Raw genomic sequence first — 21,054 nt, forward strand, 5'->3', positions numbered from 1 at the left:
TTGTGTTGTGTCAAGGTAGGGGTGGTATACAGAAGATAGCCAGCCCTATTTGGTAAAGACCAAGTCCATATTATGGCAAGAACAGCTCAAATAAGCAAAGAGAAATGCCAGTCCATCATTACTTTAAGACATGAAGGTCAGTCAATATGGAACATTTCAAGAACTTTGAAAGTTAAGTACAGTTGCAAAAACCATCAAGCGCTATGAAGAAACTGGCTCTCATGAGGACCCCCACAGGAAAGGAAGACCTCATAGTTACCTCTGCTGCAGAGGACAAGTTCATTGGAGTTACCAGCCTCAGAAACTGCAGCCCAAATAAATTCAGGTTCAAGTAACAGACACATCTCAACATCAACTGTTCAGAAGAGACCTGCGTGAACCAGGCCTTCATGGTTGAATTGCTGCAAAGAAACCTCTACTAAAGGCCACCAATAAGAATAGACTTGCTTGGGCTAAGAAACACGAGCAATGGACATTAGACAGGTGGAAATCTGTCCTTTTGGTCTGATGAGTCCAAATTTTAAATTTTTGGTTCCAACCGCCGTGTCTTTGTGAGATGCAGAGTACCAAACTTTTGCTGGTACTGTACACACAAAACTAGTTTGTAATCCAAATGGATATGGTGCAAAATCCTAATTAGTTGTATGCTGCGTCATCGGAGGTAGTCAATCTATTGACATACTATAGCCGATCGTCTTAGACGGCTTCCCACTTTGAAATATTCAAATGTAACCACTTGAAATCACAGCAAGTGGGAGGGGATCAATGGTAAAGGCTTGGGAAACACTGAGGTAATTGTCACTCACAGGGTAGGTTGATTACAGCGACAACATAATATAAAGGCAGAACAATAACACAACCTTAGCCGCAGATTTCACCGACATCCAAAAGTAGAATTCTACCAATTCAACGTCCAATTCTCTTCCTGGCTGGAGGCGGGAGATTAGGAGCCGTGTGTTTTGTGTCCCTGTTTTGGTGCTCAAATGGGACGAGCTAGACCAATCGTAGTTAATCTTCTTAAAGCCCTGAACAACTCGGTCAGGAGGCAACCTGCTTCTCTCTTTGTGTCAAGGCCCTTACAGAGAGATTAGCAACTTTACAGACAATATATTGGGTCAAGATCAAAGGCAGAAAGAAATTCTAGAATATTTTGCTAGATACGATTTCAGGTCAAACCTATGAGAGGATTGCAGAAATGTCCTCTTGACATTTGTCCCCTCATCACAGTTGGGTGATGATGATGTGTGTGCTTCATTCTGTCACATCATTGCCTGTACGTGTGAATCTGTGTTTGTGTGTTTTACTCCATATTCTGACCATGCATAGAATATTTTGTGAGCTATGATTTTAGGTCAAACCTACTTATGAGCACAGTTGTGAGATGATTTGTGTGCTTCATTCTGTCAAATGATTGCCTATACAAGTGTCTGTGTGTGTGTTTTACCCCATATTCTGACCGTGCGTAAGCTTGATACAGTATATTCTAACTCTGTGTTTTATTTCTCCTTGAGACTCCCTTGGGGTACAGAGAAGAGTCAGCAAACACACTCCGAGCTGCTTTTTCAGCCAATCAAAAGCCTCCTTCCACATCCTTCCATTATTCATAGCACCCCCCTCTAGACATGGGCAAAATGTATGAATGGGTCACAAAGAGACTGTGTGTGTGTGTGTGTTCTATTTCATAGAGCTAGCATGGATATGTGTGTGTGCACGTGGGTGACAGATCACTTCAACCAGTACCTTGTGTTCCGACTGCTCTGAATGCCCTTTCTCTTTTCTATAAATCTGTGGTGCGACTTGGGGGAATACAGTAGTGAGGAGCAATTCTGCCACGGTCCTTCAATGTCACACACGGCTCGGTTAGTCCAAGAGCATCGCGGAGCTTTCAAGGGTCAGGGGTGTTTTTCATTAGTGTGACTGCACAGAGACATAAGGGCTGAATTCAAGCCTGCTGCATTTACATTCTCTTTCATTTTAGCTGTAATTGCATTGACGTTTTCCAAAGAGGAAGCCTAGATAATGTGTTGTTACTGTTAAGATAAGGTGAGAGTACAACATAATAGCATAAGAAAGGGTAGATGAGACTACAGTGCAGTATAATGCAGAACTAAGATGGGTTGATACAGAACCTTGCGGTACACTTCAGACGGAAAAGGTTCAATACAGCAGTGTTTCTCAATCTATTATTCCTCTCACCCACATACAGTGCCTTGCGAAAGTATTCGGCCCCCTTGAACTTTGCGACCTTTTGCCACATTTCAGGCTTCAAACATAAAGATATAAAACTGTATTTTTTTGTGAAGAATCAACAACAAGTGGGACACAATCATGAAGTGGAATGACATTTATTGGATATTTCAAACTTTTTTAACAAATCAAAAACTGAAAAATTGGGCGTGCAAAATTATTCAGCCCCTTTACTTTCAGTGCAGCAAACTCTCTCCAGAAGTTCAGTGAGGGTCTCTGAATGATCCAATGTTGACCTAAATGACTAATGATGATAAATACAATCCACCTGTGTGTAATCAAGTCTCCGTATAAATGCACCTGCACTGTGATAGTCTCAGAGGTCCGTTAAAAGCGCAGAGAGCATAATGAAGAACAAGGAACACACCAGGCAGGTCCGAGATACTGTTGTGAAGAAGTTTAAAGCCGGATTTGGATACAAAAAGATTTCCCAAGCTTTAAACATCCCAAGGAGCACTGTGCAAGCGATAATATTGAAATGGAAGGAGTATCAGACCACTGCAAATCTACCAAGACCTGGCCGTCCCTCTAAACTTTCACCTCATACAAGGAGAAGACTGATCAGAGATGCAGCCAAGAGGCCCATGATCACTCTGGATGAACTGCAGAGATCTACAGCTGAGGTGGGAGACTCTGTCCATAGGACAACAATCAGTCGTATATTGCACAAATCTGGCCTTTATGGAAGAGTGGCAAGAAGAAAGCCATTTCTTAAAGATATCCATTAAAAGTGTCGTTTAAAGTTTGCCACAAGCCACCTGGGAGACACACCAAACATGTGGAAGAAGGTGCTCTGGTCAGATTAAACCAAAATTGAACTTTTTGGCAACAATGCAAAACGTTATGTTTGGCGTAAAAGCAACACAGCTGAACACACCATCCCCACTGTCAAACATGGCGGTGGCAGCATCATGGTTTGGGCCTGCTTTTCTTCAGCAGGGACAGAGAAGATGGTTAAAATTGATGGGAAGATGGATGGAGCCAAATACAGGACCATTCTGGAAGAAAACCTGATGGAGTCTGCAAAAGACCTGAGACTGGGACGGAGATTTGTCTTCCAACAAGACAATGATCCAAAACATAAAGCAAAATCTACAATGGAATGGTTCAAAAATAAACATATCCAGGTGTTAGAATGGCCAAGTCAAAGTCCAGACCTGAATCCAATCGAGAATCTGTGGAAAGAACTGAAAACTGCTGTTCACAAATGCTCTCCATCCAACCTCACTGAGCTCGAGCTGTTTTGCAAGGAGGAATGGGAAAAAATGTCAGTCTCTCGATGTGCAAAACTGATAGAGACATACCCCAAGCGACTTACAGCTGTAATCGCAGCAAAAGGTGGCGCTACAAAGTATTAACTTAAGGGGGCTGAATAATTTTGCACGCCCAATTTTTCAGTTTTTGATTTGTTAACAAAGTTTGAAATATCCAATAAATGTCGTTCCACTTCATGATTGTGTCCCACTTGTTGTTGATTCTTCACAAAAAAATACAGTTTTATATCTTTATGTTTGAAGCCTGAAATGTGGCAAAAGGTTGCAAAGTTCAAGGGGGCCGAATACTTTCGCAAGGCACTCTATGACACACATACACACACACACACACACACACACACACACACACACACACAGTAATTAAGTACAGCTTTTAGTTTTCCCATTAACCCACAAACTTTTCACCGGGGACAGAGACACTATCAATACCCGGGATAAGCCCTAATGTCTGGCCTTCTTTCTGTCCTGATGCCACAACCTTCTACCTTTAATAACTGATGTTAACCATTATTAGTAGTTTTGCCAATAAATTATGATGTGGGATCACCTCTCGCTAATATTAATAACATTCCACCCATGAGGCCACTAGGTCATTTGACTGCAGGAAAGGGCTACAAATTACTGATGTGGGGTCAGCATCGGCCTCAATCTCAGTCCTCCCAAGTTTTGTGGCCACACAAATAGTCTGGGAAGCCATTGATGTTCAGGAGTTTTATGGCTTGGGGGTAGAAGCTGTTTAGAAGCCTCTTGGAACTAGACTCCGGTACCACTTGCTGTGCGGTAGCAGGGAGAGCAGTCTATGACTAGGGTGGCTAAAGTCTGACAATTTTAGGGCCTTCCTCTGACACCGCCTGGTATAGAGGTCCTGGATGGCAGGAAGCTTGGCCCTTTGAGTATCTGAGGACCCCAAGCCAAATATTTTTCAATCTCCTGAGGGGGAATAGGTTTTGTCGTGCCCTCTTCACGACTGTCTGGTGTGCTTGGACCATCTGAGTTTGTTGGGGATGTGGACGCCAAGGAACTTGAAGCCCTCAACCTGCTCCACTGCAGCCCCGTCGATGAGAATGGGGGGTGGCTCGGCCCTCCTTTTCCTGTAGTCCACAATCCTCTCCTTTGTCTTGATCACGTTGAGGGAGAGGTTGTTGTCCTTGGATCAAGAGCCTTGCTGTCTAATATATCGTTTTGTGTGTTCAGCCATCTGTGAGTAGCGTTTTTGAGTTATGTATAACTTTATTAGCTGAGATGTCTGTCCTGAAATGTTTTCAGTCAGAGACTATATAAAATGTTCGCAATGTGCTTGTTAGCATTTAGCTTGAAAATAGCTTCCCTTATGTTCAGTGTCAGTATTACCAAATGTGTCACAAGGTCAGTATGACAATCTGGATACCGCCCAAGCCTATTGTAGTGCTCCACCAGCTGCCATGTTAATAGTCCCAAGTGCATGAATCATTCTTTTGACAGATGCAACGTGTTCCCTGTAGCTGATTGCTTAACGGTTACGCATAATCCCTCATTCTACCTCACCGCGTTTCCCCTCGTCTCCAGGGAATTGAAGTTTAGGAGCACATGCTCTTCCTGTCATGCTAATGAAACACAATTCGTCTGAAGTGCAGTTTACCGTTACACCCACCCTTGTTTGTCTTTGGGCACTGTCAGGCATTGTGCCTAATGGTGTTCTGAGAAAATGGGTTTGAATAAAACGCTTCTCGATACAGTTCATCATTACTAACACCGGGGGATGTATTGAAGACTAGTAGCCCCTGTCGCACAGTTGTATCCATGTTATAGTCTGCAGATTAATGGCCGTTTGCCCAAAGAAGCATTTGACATAACGGCATTTGCTATATCCAAATTGGGACACACTTTAAAATAGATAAAGTTAAAGTTGTTACAGTGTATTTACTAACCCGTAAGTAATGCAAAAGTGTTGCCCAAGGTTGGTTGTTGGATATGTAGGATGAAGCATGGACTACTTCTAGTCTTGTAAGGGGCTACTGCTGAAGTCAAAGTGTTTGCAGAAGAGAAACCATAACAAAAGATACTTTTATTAAATATCCTCATCCTCCCAAGGCAGCAGCTACTCTTCCTGGGGTCCAGAAATGTTAAGGCAGAGATACAGCTCTGGAAGGAATGAAGAGACCACTGCAAAATGATCCGCTTCTCTGGTTTGACTATTTAGAGGTATGTGTTTTGGGTAAAATGAACATTGTTGTTTTATTCTATAAACTACTGATGACATTTCTCTCAAATTTCAAATCAAAATATTGTAATTTAGAGCATTTATTTGCAGAAAATGACAACTGGTCAAAATAACAAAAAAGATGGGGTGTTGTCAGACCTCAAATAATGCAAAGAAAATAAGTTCATATTCACTTTTAAACAACACAATACTCATGTTGTAACTTAGGAATTGTTCAGAAATCAGTATTTGGTGGAATAACCCTGATTTTCAATCACAGCTTTCATGCGTCTTGGCATGCTCTCCACTGCCCCAGCCCATCTGGACGAGAGGAATACATATGTAAGAATGCTGTTCTTTGACTACAGCTCAGCATTTAACACCATAGTACCTTCCAAACTCGTCATTAAGCTCGAGACCCTGGGTCTCTGAAGGTAGGAAATAACATTTCCACCCCTCTGATCCTCAACACTGGGGCCACACAAGGGTGCGTTCTCAGCCCTCTCCTGTACTCCCTGTTCACCCATGACTGCGTGGCCATGCACGCCTCAGACTCAATTATCAAGTTTGCAGACGACACTGCAGTAGTAGGCTTGATTACTAACGACGACAAGACGGCCTTCAGGGAGGAGGTGAGGGCCCTCGGAGTGTGGTGTCAGGAAAATAACCTCACACTCAACTTCAACAAAACAAAGGAGATGATTGTGGACTTCAGGAAACAGCAGAGGGAGCACCCCCCTATCCACATCGACGAGACAGTAGTGGAGAAAATGGAAAGTTTGAAGTTCCTCGGCGTACACGTCACAGACAAACTGAAATGGTCCACACACACAGGCAGCGTGGTGAAGAAGGCTCAACAGTACCTCTTCAATCTCAGGAGGCTGAAGAAATTTTGCTTGTCACCGAAAACACTCACAAACATTTACAGATCCACAATCAAGAGCATCTTGTTGGGCTGTATCACCGCCTGGTATGGCAACTGCTCCACCCACAACCAGAAGCCTCTCCAGCGGGTAGTGAGGTCTGCACAACGCATCACCAGGGACAAACTACCTGCCCTCCAGGACACCTACACCACCCGATATCACAGGAAGGCCAAAAAGATCATCAAGGACAACAACCACCCGAGCCACTGCCTGTTCACCCCGCTATCATCCAGAAGGCGATGTCAGTACAGGTTCATCAAAGCTGGGACCGAGAGACTGAAAAACAGCTTCTATCTCAAGGCCATCAGACTGTTAAACAACCATCACTAACATTGAGTGGCTGCTGCCAAAATACTGACTCAAATCTTTAGCCACTTTAATAATTAATAATTGGATGTAATAAATGTATCACTAGTCACTTTAAACAATACCACTTTTATATAATGATTACATACCCTATGTTACTCATCTCATATGTATATACTGTACTCTATACCAACTACTGCATCTTGCCTAAGCCGCACAGCCATCGCTCATCCATATATTTATATGTACATATTCTTATTCATTCCCTTACACCTGTGTGTATAAGATAGTTGTTGTGAAATTGTTAGATTACTTGTTAGATATTACTGCCCTGTCGGAACTAGAAGTACAAGCATTTTGCTACACTCACATTAACATCTGCTTACCTTGTGTATGTGACCAATAAAATAGCATTTTATTTGACCAGTCTTTCACATTGATGTTGGGTGACTTTATGCCACTCCTGGCGCTGAAATTCAAGCAGCTCTGCTTTGTTTGATGGCTTTCAATGGGGTTCAGGTCTGGAGATTGGACTGGCCATGACAGGGTCTTGATCTGGTGGTCCTCCATCCACACCTTGACTGACCTGGCTATGTGGCATGGTGCATTGTCCTGCTTCAAAAACCAATCCTCAGAGTTGGGGAACATTGTCAGAGCAGAAGGAAGCCAGTTTTGTACGTGGCTTGATCCCAGCCTTGCTGATGCACCCCCAAATCATCACCGATCCTACACCAAATTTCACAGTGGGTGCGAGACCTGGAGAGGCCTTACAAGCCACAGTGCCTCGCACCCACTGTGAAATTTGGTGGAGGAGCTTTCAAGACGCACGAATGCTGTGATTGACAATCAGGGTTATTCCACCAAATATGGATTTCTGAACTCTTCCCAAGTTAAACCATTAGTATTGTGTTTAAAAATGAATATTAACTTATTTTCTTTGCATTATTTGAGGTCTGACAACACACCATCTTTTTTGTTATTTTGACCAGTTGTCATTTTCTGCAAATAAATGCTCTAAATGACAGTATTTTGATTTGGAATTTGGGAGAAATGTTCAGTAGTTTACATATGCCTCTAAATAGTACAACCAGAGAATCTGATCATTTTGCAGTGGTCTCTTCATTTTTTACAGAGATTAAAATGCAGATTAAAATATTACATTACATTTCATAACACTTTTCACAACACATTAAGTGTGTTCCCTGTGTGTATTATCCAACAAGAAATATTTTGATCGTACAATATCCCCAGCAAATATCATGCCATTTTAGCAGATCAGCTTTGAAGCTTTCAACATAAGCATTGCTCTACTGCACTTTTATTATTTTTTAAAATTTTTATTTGAAGTACTTTGCTTCCTGTTTCAAAATATTGTTTAGTGAATCATCGCAAAATATTTTGGTAGCATTTCTATTTGATGAATTTTTCCCCATATTCCATCCAGATCGCTTTATTTTATAATATATTGCACTTGATCTTTTCTTTTCTTTACTATGTTCCTCCATTCCTCTAACTTATTCTGTGCCTCTATGGTACTGTGCTAGTTTTAGTATACTGCAGTGAGTGAGTATTTCTTGTAAATATACTGAATCTCTGTGTTGGAATGTCCAGTCAACCCCCCCAACCCTCTCTTTTCATCTCTCTGTCCATCCACCCCTCCTGTCTCTCTCTCTCTCTGCCTCTCACTCTCTCTGCCTCTCTCTCTCTGCCCTCTGTCCTTCCGATGAATGGCCGGTACAGAATGCGTTCAATCAGGTGGTCTGGCTTTGTGCTGAGTTAGCGCAGAGTCTTTTCCATCTCTGCGTCTGAACATTCCAGCCCCTTTTGTGTCCAAGTGTGTTTGTGTGCATCTCTTTTGGTGTATTTGTGTTTGTATGGTCTGTGTGTGTGCATGTGCGTGCGCTGTCATTACTGGATGTGGAAATGGCCTGTTTGTGTTTGCCTGTCAACTACACTCCAGACAAGTCAGAATTCTCAAAAGACAGACTGTGACCCCAACTTCCCCTCGTGTGTGTGTGTGTGTGTGTGTGTGTGTGTGTGTGTGTGTGTGTGTGTGTGTGTGTGTGTGGTGGGGGGAGGTGGCTGTGTGTGGGTCCGAGGATGTGTGTTTTTTTAAGTATAAGACTGTTGAAAGTGCTTGCATTTCCATTGTATTGTTTTTGTGCATGTATATGTGTTGGAGTAAGGGTCTGTAGTCATGGAGAATTGGAAAGTGAATGTTTTTCTACTGCTGACCAAGGTTGCCACCCCATCACAGAGAGTGTGAGAGTGAAAAGGGGAGAGAAAACACATTCATTCAACCCCAGCTCTACTTTCTCCTCCAAATGCACTAGAATGGAAGAATAGGAGCAGTCTCTAGCTTCCTGTATGACTCATACTCTGGCAATGCAGTACTTCGATAAAGGTTACATCCCAAATGGCACCTTATTTCCTATTTAGTGCACTACTTTTGACCAGGGCCCATGGTGCACTTTAGAGAATAGTGTGCCATTTGGGGCACAGTTACAGTCTGAGGAGAAAAGGAAGAGCTCAGGGCCACCGTGAGATTTGAATGAAGCTCACAGCAGCACTCCTATTCAGGTCTGAACTGACCATATCTGTTTTGTTTCCTACTTCATGTTTTCATGTTCTGCCTGCGTTTCATGGTCTCCTGATGAAGACCTATTGTGTTTTCAAATCTCTCTTCGGAGCATGTGTGCAGATTTGTTATTTTATTTGCAACCTTGTTTTCATACATTTGAGGTTCAGTTTTTTGGGGTCGTCTTAATGTTGCTAGACTCGCCAACAATGTATTTTTTTATTTCCTCATGGATAGGGCTTTTTAACCAATAATCAACAATCAGGCACGAGCGCCTAAGTCTATTGGATGAGTAATGTTCACGCAAGTTAAGTCCTCCAAATTTTGCCAGTACCCACTTTTAATAAAGCCTGAAAAGATTTATTAGCAATATAAAACATTCAAAATCCTACGCATTATAGGCATTTCTTATCATTTGTAAATTCTAAATATGGATTCATAACCATTCATTAACGAACAGTATTACATTGTAATAAGCCTATGTAAGCCAACGATCCAAGAGCATGTCCTCTCCTTGAGCTGTTAGATTAATGACGGAGAACTAATTAGGTCTCAATACAGTGTTCGATACTGATACTGCATTCGCGACTGTTTGACTTGGCAGTGCGACACACATTTTTAATTGTTTGCAAGGGTGCCAGGGCAAAAAATGGACCTGGCCACGTTAGTTTTCGGCTCACAATTTGCTTTTTTATTTTTGATTATCATGATTTATTCAAACAGTAATGTGCAATTTATCAAAAACGTTCCTTCTTTCCGAAGAGGAAACAACAGCATGGGAAAACCCATGTCTGTGTGTGTGCAGTGCGCGTAGGGCCTATGTCTATCACTGTGTAGCCACTAATGATAGCCTAACCGTCTTAGCGTAGATGGAAATGCAATATAAAGGTAACTACAAGGTAGCCATTACTACCTGGCAGGATCGTGATTATTTGCTTCAGTCCAGTGGCCAATTGTTTTGAAAACTCTTTCATAAGTGTGCTACAGACATAGTCACCGTGTCCCCTAAAGTAAATTGAATTAAATTGCCAAAACTATATAGCCTAAATAGCCCCTCCTGTCTATACAAAAACAATTCAAAATATGCTACTAGATCAAAAAGCATGATTTGGCCACAGATGATCATTGGCTTCTTAAAAAAAATAAAGCTGTGGACTGTTTAAATTGCATTTCCTACAGTCGGAATAGCCCGCAATTTGAGCAGTGCATGCGACAAATATCCTGGTTTTAATGTCTATGTCTACCACATAGATTGTTGAGTTGAGACTGTCAGTGAAAAGTAGAGGCCCAGCCAGGCATATCGCAATATTTCATCATAGTTTGGAAGCAGATGTTTTTTTTCACATTTATTTAACCAGGTTGGCCGGTTGAGAACAAGTTCTCATTTACAACTGCAACCTGGCCAAGATAAAGCAAAGCAGTTCGACACAAACAAAAACACAGAGTTACACATGGAATAAACAAACGTACAGTCAATAACACAATCGAAAAAATCTATATACAGTGTGTGCAAATGAGGTAAGATTCAGGAGGTAAGGCAATAAGTAGTGGCAAAGTAATCACAATTTAGCAATTAAACACTGGAGTGATAGATGTGCAGAAGATGAATGTGCAAGTAGAAATACTGGAGTGCAAAGGAGCAAAAAGATAAATAACAATATGGGGATGAGGTAGTTGGACGGGCTATTTACAGATGGGCTATGTACAGGTGCAATGATCTGTGAGCTGCTCTGACAGCTGATGCTGAAAGTTAGTGAGGGAGATATGAGTCTCCAGCTTCAGTCATTTTTGCAGTTAGTTTCTGTCATTGGCAGCAGAGTAAGTTCTATTGCTGTGAAGAGAAGACAATGAAAAGACTCTAATCTGGTGTTTTATAGTTATCAAAATTCTCAACTTAATTGTTTGAACAGTGTTGCCTATTTTATTGGCACCAGTGGAGCGCATATTCACTCTTTATCATTGTTGTGCCCGTTGAAAGTTTGTTTTTGGACAATAATTTCCTCCTCCAGGTTAAATCGATGTCATATTTTTTCTCCCTTTTTCATAGGGTGATTATATGGATCAGACGTCAAACGTCATTTTTATTGATATTTTTGTCAGTGTCAGCAGAGTAGGCTACCCTGTAATTTTTGTCATATTAAACAAGATTCCACTAATGTCTCGAGTCATATAAAGTGAAGTAGAATTGCATAAAATGTTTATAAAAGGCCAAGAAACGTATTTGATATAGCCTACTGTAGGCCAACTTTACGCCACTGCATTTGAACAGTACTTTTTGCGAACAGTGATTGAGTTATATTAAAGGGCTAAATGATGACTAACCAATCTACTCATCACATTCGGAATAGTAGGCTATCTTACATGATGATACATGGAATGCTTTATTATAAAGGTGCATTTTTGTGGTGCATCTTCCCCAAACGTGAAACTCACACACCTCCTATGGTGACAGAAACAGTCTGGCTGGTGCGCACATGATTTAAATGGTAACTACACCAAGCAAATCACATTTCTCCGTTTTTTGGGGGTCCACTGATGCGGTTTAAGCGTTGTTGTGGACTTAGAACATCCAATGTTGTTGTTTTTCTATTAAAAAAGTGGGATTATGAGATCGAAAACCTTTTATTTTTTTAACTGGGAGAAATCAGTCCTTTGCGGGTTTTTTATTAGTTTACTTTTGGACTTTTTTTTCCAAATTCTGTCCTCTAGAGCATGGTTTTCAAATCAGTGGTTCTTTAAACATTCAACCTACAGCTCCCCCTCTAGTACCAGGGTCAGTGCACTCTCAAATGTTGTTTTTTTGCTATCATTGTAAGCCTGCAACACACACACTATACATTTATTACACATGAGTGTGAGTGTGTTAGAACCCGCCTCGTGGGAAGTGACAAAGAGCTCTTATAGGACCAGGGCACAAATAATTATAATCCATAATTTTGCTCTTTATTTCACCATATTAAAACCTTATTTGTTCATGGAAAATTGTGAATAACTCACCACAGGTTAATGAGAAGGGTGTGCTTGAAAGGATGCACACAACTCTGCAATGTTGGGTTATATTGGAGAGAGTCTCAGTTTTGAATCATTTTCCACACAGTCTGTGCCTGTATTTAAGCTACTGAGGACCGAGAATCCACTCTCACATACAGTTGAAGTCGGAAGTTTACATACACTTTAGCCAAATACATTTAAACTCAGTTTTTCACAATTCCTGATATTTAATCATAGTAAAAATTCCCTGTCTTAGGTCAGATAGGATCACAACTTTATTTTAAGAATGTGAAATGTCAGAATAATAGTAGATAATTTATTTCAGCTTTGTTTCTTTCATCATATTCCCAGTGGGTCAGAAGTTTATAAACTCAATTAGTATTTGGTAGCATTGCCTTTAAATTGTTTAACTTGGGTCAAACGTTTGGGTAGCCTTCCACAAGCTTCCCACAATAAGTTGGGTGAATTTTGGCCCATTCCTCCTGACAGAGCTGGTGTAACAGAGTCAGGTTTGTAGGCCTCCTTGCTCGCACACGCTTTTTCAGTTCTGCCCACACATTTTTAATAATGGAGTGGTGGCCACTCCAATACCTTGACTTTGTTGTCTTTAAGCCATTTTGCCACAACTTTGGAAGTATGCTTGGGGTCATTGTCCATTTGGAAGACCCATTTGCGACCAAGATTTAACTTCCTGACTGATATCTTGAGATGTTGCTTCAATATATCCACAGAATTTTCCTCATGATGCCATCTATTTTGTGAAGTGCACCAGTCCCTCCTGCAGCAAAGCATCCCCAGAACATGATACTGCCATCCCCATGGTTCATGGTTTGGATGGTGTTCTTCGGTTTGCAAGCCTCCCCCTTTTTCCTCCAAACACAACGATGGTCATTATGGCCAAACAGTTCTATTTTTGTTTCATCAGACCAGAGGACATTTCTCCAAAAAGTGCGATCTTTGTCCCCATGTGCAGTTGCAAACCGTAGTCAGGCTTTTTTATGGTGGTTTTGGAACAGTGGCTTCTTCATTGCCTAATGGCCTTTCAGGTTATGTCGATATAGGACTCGTTTTACTGTGGATATAGATACCTTTCCTCCAGTATCTTCACAAGGTCATTTGCTGTTGTTCTGGGATTGATTTGCACTTTTCGCACCAAAGTACGTTCATCTCTCGGAGACAGAACGCGTCTCCTTCCTGAGCTGTATGACGGCTGCGTGGTCCCATGGTGTTTATTCTTGCATACAATTTTTTTGTACAGATGAACGTGGTACCTTCAGGCATTTGGAAATTGCTCCCAAGGATGAACCAGACTTGTGGAGGTCCACAATTATTTTCTGAGGTCTTGGCTGATTTCTCTAGATTTTCCCATGATGTCAAGCAAAGAGGCACTGAGTTTGAAGGTAGGCCTTGAAATACATCCACAGGTACACCTCCAATTGCCTCAAATGATGTCAATTAGCCTATCAGAAGCTTCTAAAGCCATGCGATAATTTTCTGACATTTTCCAAGCTGTTTCAAGTCAGCCAATTTAGTGTATGTAAACTTCTGACCCACTGGAATTGTGATACAGTGAGTTATAAGTGAAATAATCTGGAGGTCGACTGATTATGATTTTTCAACGCTGATACCGATTATTGGAGAATCAAAAAACGCCGATACCGATTAATCGGCCGATTTGTATTTATTTATTTGTAATAATGACAATTACAACAATACTGAATGAACACTTATTTTAACTTAATATAATACATCAATGAAATCAATTTAGCCTCAAGTAAATAATGAAACATGTTCAATTTGGTTTAAATAATGCAAAAACAAAGTGTTGGAGAAGAAAGTAAAAGTGCAATATGTGCTATGTAAGAAAGCTAACGTTTCAGTTCCTTGCTTAGAACATGAGAACATATGAAAGCTGGTGGTTCCTTTTAACATGAGTCTTCAATATTCCCAGGTAAGAAGTTTTAGGTTGTAGTTATTATAGGAATTATAGGACTATTTCCCTCTATACCATTTGTATTTCATTAACCTTTGACTATTAGATGTTCTTATAGGCACTTTAGTATTGCCAGTGTAACAGTATAGCTTCCATCCCTCTCCTCGTCCCTCCCTGGGCTCAAACCAGCAACACAACGAAAACAGCCACCATCGAAGCAGCATTACCCATGCAGAGCAAGGGGAACAACTACTAGAAGGCTCAGAGCGAGTGATGTTTGAAACGCTATTAGCGCACGCTAACTAGCTAGCCATTTCACTTCGGTTACATCAGCCTCATCTCGGGAGTTGATGGGCTTGAAATCATAAACAGCGCAATGCTTGACGCACAACGAAGAGCTGCTAGCAAAACGCACGGAAGTGCTGTTTGAATTAATGTTTACACGCCAGCTTCTGCCTACCACCGCTTAGTCAGATACTTAGATACTTGTATGCTCAGTCAGATTATATGCAACGCAGGACACGCTAGATAATATCTAGTAATATCATCAACCATGTGTAGTTAACTAGTGATTATGATTGATTGTTTTTATAAGATAAGTTTAATGCTAGCTAGCAACTTACCTTGGCGTACTGCATTCGCGTAACAGGCAGTCTCCTTGTGGAGTGCAACGAGAGAGAGGAAGGTCTTTCAACCCGCTCCAAAGATTTTCTATGGGGTTGAGATCTGGAGATTGGCTAGGCCACTCCAGGACCTTGAAATGCTTCTTATGAAGCCACTCCTTCGTTGCCCGGGCGGTGTGTTTGGGATCATTGTCATGCTGAAAGACCCAGCCACGTTTCATCTTCAATGCCCTTGCTGATTGTAGGCTTTGTTACTTTGGTCCCAGCCCTCTGCAGGTCATTCACTATGTCCCCCCGTGTGGTTCTGGGATTTTTGCTCACCGTTCTTGTGTTCACTTTGACCCCACGGGGTGAGATCTTGCGTGGAGCCCCAGATCGAGGGAGATTATCAGTGGTCTTGTATGTCTTCCATTTCCTAATAATTGTTCCCACAGTTAATTTATTCAAACCAAGTTTCTTACCTATTGCAGATTCAGTCTTCCCAGCCTGGTGCAGGTCTACAATTTTGTTTCTGGTGTCCTTTGACAGCTATTTGGTCTTGGCCATAGTGGAGTTTGGAGTGTGAATGTTTGAGGTTATGGACAGGTGTATTTTATACTGATAACAAGTTCAAACTGGTGCCATTAATACAGGTAACGAGTGGAGGACAGAGGAGCCTCTTAAAGAAGAAGTTACAGGTCTGTGAGAGCCAGAAATATTGCTTGTTTGTAGGTGACCAAATACTTATTTTCCACCAAAATTTGCAAATAAAATCATAAAAAATCCTACAATGGGATTTTCGGGATTTTTTTCTGATTTTGTCAGTCATAGTTGAAGTGTATCTATGATGAAAATTACAGGCCTCTCTCATCTTTTTAAGTGGGAGAACTTGCACAATTGGTGGCTGACTAAATACTTTTTTGCCCCACTGTATATATATATTTTTTTGCCCCACTGTATGTATGTATATATATATATAGATATATATATATATTTTTTTTTTAAATCGGCGCCCAAAAATACCGGCCATTCCGATTAATCAGTCGACCTCTACTGTAAACTTGTCCTAACCAACTTGCCAAAACTATAGTTTGTTCACAAGAAATTTGTGAAGTGGTTGAAAAAGGAGTTTAATGACTCCAACCTAAGTGTATGTGAACTTTCGACTTCAAAATTGAGGCAATGATTAAGAAGTTGGAGCTCTTCACTGTCTGCATTAACAAGGACAACACACAGGTCTTTCCATCATTGTATGGTTTTTTGTATGCAAATGAACTCAAGCTGATGACCAATGTCAAATGTGATTTAGCAAATCACCTGAGTGAGTTGGGTGTGCAATTATGCAGGTACTTTCCCGAAATGGATGACACAAACAACTGGATTCGTTATCCCTTTCATGCCCTGCCTCTAGTCCACTTACCGATATCTGAACAAGAGGGACTCATCAAAATTGCAACAAGCGGTTCTGTGAAAATGTAATTTAATCAGAAGCCACTGCCAGATTTCTGGATTGGGCTGCGCTCAGAGTATCCTGCCTTGGAAAATTGCGCTGTTAAGACACTGATGCCCATTCCAACCACGTACCTATGTGAGAGCGGATTCTCGGCCCTCACTAGCATGAATACTAAATACATGCACAGACTGTGTGGGAAACGAAGACTGAGACTCTCTCCAATACAACCCAACATTGCAGAGTTGTCCACATCCTTTCAAGCACACCCTTCTCATTAACTTGTGGTGAGTTAATCACAATTTTTAATGAACAAATAAGGTTTAATATGTAAGATGGCAAAATAAAGAGAAAAATTATTGATTATAATTATTTGTGCCCTGGTCCTATAAGAGCTCTTTGTCACTTCCCACGGGCCTGGTTGTGACAAAAACTCACACTCATTCTTATGTTTAATAAGTGTGTGTGTGTGTGTGTGGCAGGCTTACAATGATGGCAAAAAACAACATTTGTGAGTGCGCTGATCCTGGTGCTAGAGGGGTACCCAGGTGGAGGTTGAACGTTTGAAGGGGTACGGGACTATAAACAGTTTGGGAACCACTGATCTAAATGAATGAAACTAAACTAAATCCCTTCCCTGTCTCCCCTGTTGACCACAGATTGTGCAGCCTGACCCTCAAGAAGCTGATTGTCCTCAAAGAATTGGACCGAGAGCTTAGCTCCGTGGTGATTGCTGTCAAAATACAGGTGAGTCCAGGTTAAGAAGATTATGACGATTTAAGTGATGTGCTTCGGATTGTATTAGTATCAAATGGAGTGTCCCTTAAAACACAGGAACTTGGATTGCTGTTGACCATTGAAGTCTTGTGTAATGGGATGGTTTGGTAACAACTGCTTGCATCAATTGACTGATAATATTTTCTGAAATAAACAACACAAAATCAAAGGACTATATCAAGGTCAATCCTAATAGTCAATTTACTCAAATATGGAAATAACTAACAAAAGCGAATGGCCAACAAAAGCTCATGGTCAACATCGGAAATATTTTTCACTTCTCTGTGGTCCTCCTTACAAGTTATTTCTAAAGCCTGCACATCTTTTCTACATCCTTTATTTCATGCATCTTGGCAGAAGTGCGACTTAGGTATATACTTTTCCTTTCACACCTGACAACCTCCCCAGAATCTCTCCTTCCACTAAGCTCAATAGTCTGAGGACTGCCCAAGCGGTTACCAAGGTGACAGCTTGTTCGATAGGAACAGAGAGAAAATAAAAATATTACAGTTATGTCCGACCGTTACTTGGGGCACTCTGCATTCTAAAGTAGTCGCTTTGGCCCGCGGTACTGCCCAGGGCTCGCATATTGCTCAGGGTACTGTGCAGTCTGAGAGAAAGAGCATTGTCTGGTTGAACTGTGTTCTTTCTGTTCTCTCTAATTACTGGTGGTAAATTCACTGGTCATTTTCACTATGCACTTCATGAGTGTTGAGAGGTAGATTATCAAAAATCTGTGCAATAATTCTGTATACTGTACATGGCAAGCTTACCTTTCAGATACACACAGAGATCTGACATTTACTACATTGGTGGGATTGATTTGTCAATACATAAATAAATTGCACTTCAATCTAAGAGGGGCCCAAACAGGTCCGAACATTTTTGACATGGTCACTGGTGTTGTGAAGGAAGACACACCTCAAGAGATTTTAAGCTTGCCAGCATGACAATTACAGTTCATCAGGTGGTAGAAAACCTGACCTGAAAACCTTAGGTGGCTGTTCCCTATCAGACCCTGAAGTGTCAGTCAATATTGCCCACCGCTGCTCTGTCCTCAAGTAACTCTGTACTTCAGCATAACACCATTCAGGTCTACTCCTTTCTTCCTGTGTTGATTGTGATGGCTAGCTAGCGCCTGGCTCGACTTGTCAGAAAAGGGACTTAAATGGCCACATCTGATCCTCTGATGACAGCATGTTGGGCAGCAACACAAAAGAACTAAAAGTTACGGCGTACGCAGGAGTTAAGATGGGCCTCGACTGCTCTTTATTCCCCATTGACAGGAGGAAAAAGAGTGTGGAAAATGTTTGTTCTTGGTCACTCTGTATCTCTAGCAACTGAACTCAGAAGAACAGAACACCTACCTACTCACTTAGTTGTCAGGACCCATGGGGCTACTCTTGGAAGCCACATGTCTTTTCTTCCTGCTCTAGTATCAATTTGCATTAATTTCTTGAAGTAGCTAGCACATCTTTTTAGTTTGCTGAGTCACCATGAGAGGAATGCATGTCCGAATACAGATTTATTTATACAGAGTTTTATTTTCCTCACAAACTTTCCTTCTCCCTTTCATCTCTAAAGACTGAATGTATTGTGATGCTTCATCACTGATAGCTGTCTGCTGGTCCATTTTAGTACAGCTGTGTGCGACTGCTCATTAGACGTTAGATGCTGACTGCTGCTGTTGTCTTGTTAGCAATTTGCCTGTTGCATTTACAGTCAATTAATTTGGATGTGAAGCTAGCCTCCCACGAGAAAACTAAACAGTCAGCATGGAGAGTTAGTGAAGCGCTAACTGACCGTAATAGAAAGAAAATACGCTTTTCCCCCTATTTTTTTCTGCATGTCATTAGCCGTGTCCGAATTCTGGCTTGCCTACTACTTACTTAAACTGCATACATATTAATCGTACTATGTACTATTTAGCACATACTGTTTAGTAAAAAGTATGCTGTGGTATGCCACGGCCACAAGTGCACCTGGGAACTTGGAAACAAAATGAGCTCAGACTGGGGAAAATCGTGATGTTGGTGATCTTCAGCTCTAGTAGGATACCGAGTTTCATCTGAGTTGGATGACTGTTAAAAAAATATTTTTCCCAGTCGGAGCATGTTTTTTTCAGATTTCCCTGTTGTCTTGAATTCACCAACAGTTATGGCTTCGCATATGGACCGGAAAGGATCGTCTGTAGATCCACCCAGTGCTCTTTCACTACAGCGGAGTGCGGAGTGTTGTTAGCTGAGTAGCATTTGGAAAAACGTATTTGGAGTAGGGATGCACGATATATCGGTGAACATATCAGATTCGGACGATATTAGCTAAAAATGCCGACATCGGCCTGATGTCTAGTTTAACGCCGATGTGCAAAACCGATGTCAAAGCTGACATGCATACCTATATAATGTACATAATGTACATAACATAATGACACCACATAAAATATAGCGCTACACGTGCAACACAGCATTCCTAACCTAGCCCACTATGTCTGCTATGTGGATCGAGCGGTCAACAAGTCGAGCAGTCATTTGAAAGAGTAAGAACATTTCAACGAGACAACTCAAAGGAGAAATCCATGAAACTTCTTATGGCTCAAATCCCATTAGTGGGATCGATTTGACAACATCCGGTGAAATGGCAGAGCGCCAAATTTAAATTATTAGAAATATTTAACTTTCATAAAAACACAAGTGCAATACACAAAAATAAAGCGTGACTTCTTGTTAATCCAGCCACATTGTCAGATTTCAAAAAGGCTTTACGGCGAAAGCAAACCATGCGATTATCTTAGGACAGTCACGAATCTCGCCGAAGATGGTGCCTCTTCCTGTTCGGGCGGCGCTCGGCGGTCGTCGTCGTCGTCACCGGCCTATTAGCTGCCATCGATTCCCTTTCCGTTTGTTTCTGTTTATTGGGTTTAATTTGGTACACCTGTTTTGAGTTAGTGTTGTTTGTAGGCTATTTAAGGGCACTAGACCCGCTGGGTATTTGTGCGGGCTTGTTCTCTGTTATTTTGGTGTTCGTGTCTAAGTGTTATCTCATTATTTTCCGGACAGTTTTAGTCCTGTGTATTTTGGACGGGTGGTTTCATACGCCCTAGCGTTGGCATGTCCATGTCTCTGCTGTCGTTGGAATAAATAGATGAACGTACGATATTACCTGCTCTCTGCGTTTGACTCCATTTATAGAAGTCGTAACAGAAGCCCGCACCACCTATGGAGTCAGCAGGAGCAGCGACCACCCCTCTCCCAACTATGGAAGAGCGTGTACATCATCATACAGCTGTCCTCCATCGGATCGGTTCAGCGATGGACCAGATGTTGGAGAGGATGGAGCGATGGGAGAGGAGTGGTCTACCAACGTCGACGCCACCTACTCCACCTACGCCGTCCTCTGGGTCCAGCACATTGCGTCTCTCCCCCCCGAGGGAGTACGATGGAGCGGCGGCTGGGTGCCAGGGATTTTTGCTCCAGCTCGAGCTCTACCTGGCTACCGTGCGTCCGGCTCCCTCGGGTGAGGAGAGTGTGAGCCTCCTCGTCTCCTGTTTGACGGGTAGGGCCCTGGACTGGGCCAACGCTGTCTGGAACAGCCAAGACTCGGCTCGGGACCACTACCCGGAGTTCACCCGCCGTTTTTGAGCTGTGTTCGACCACCCACCAGAGGGCAAAGCGTCGGGTGAGCGACTGTTCCACCTCAGACAGGAGACGAGGAGTGTGCAGGACTTCGCGTTGGAGTTCAGGACCCTGGCTGCTGGTGCTGGGTGGAATGACAGGACCCTGGCTGCTGGT

General features: G+C 41.9%; 1 protein-coding gene across 4 annotated transcripts in view; it reads left to right on the top strand.

Annotated features, from left to right (window-relative positions):
* The window catches only part of si:ch211-126j24.1 (phosphofurin acidic cluster sorting protein 2), a 101,131-nt gene that overhangs the window by 29,798 nt on the left and 50,279 nt on the right, over positions 1-21,054 (top strand). For all 4 annotated transcript variants that reach the window (XM_036940718.1, XM_036940720.1, XM_036940719.1 and 1 more), the window contains exon 2: positions 17,146-17,233. In XM_036940718.1, the coding sequence (XP_036796613.1) occupies positions 17,146-17,233 (88 nt within the window). The remainder of the gene's footprint in view (positions 1-17,145; positions 17,234-21,054) is intronic.

This window comes from Oncorhynchus mykiss, chromosome 13 (genome assembly GCF_013265735.2).
Source record: "Oncorhynchus mykiss isolate Arlee chromosome 13, USDA_OmykA_1.1, whole genome shotgun sequence".
Classification (NCBI taxonomy): domain Eukaryota; kingdom Metazoa; phylum Chordata; class Actinopteri; order Salmoniformes; family Salmonidae; genus Oncorhynchus; species Oncorhynchus mykiss.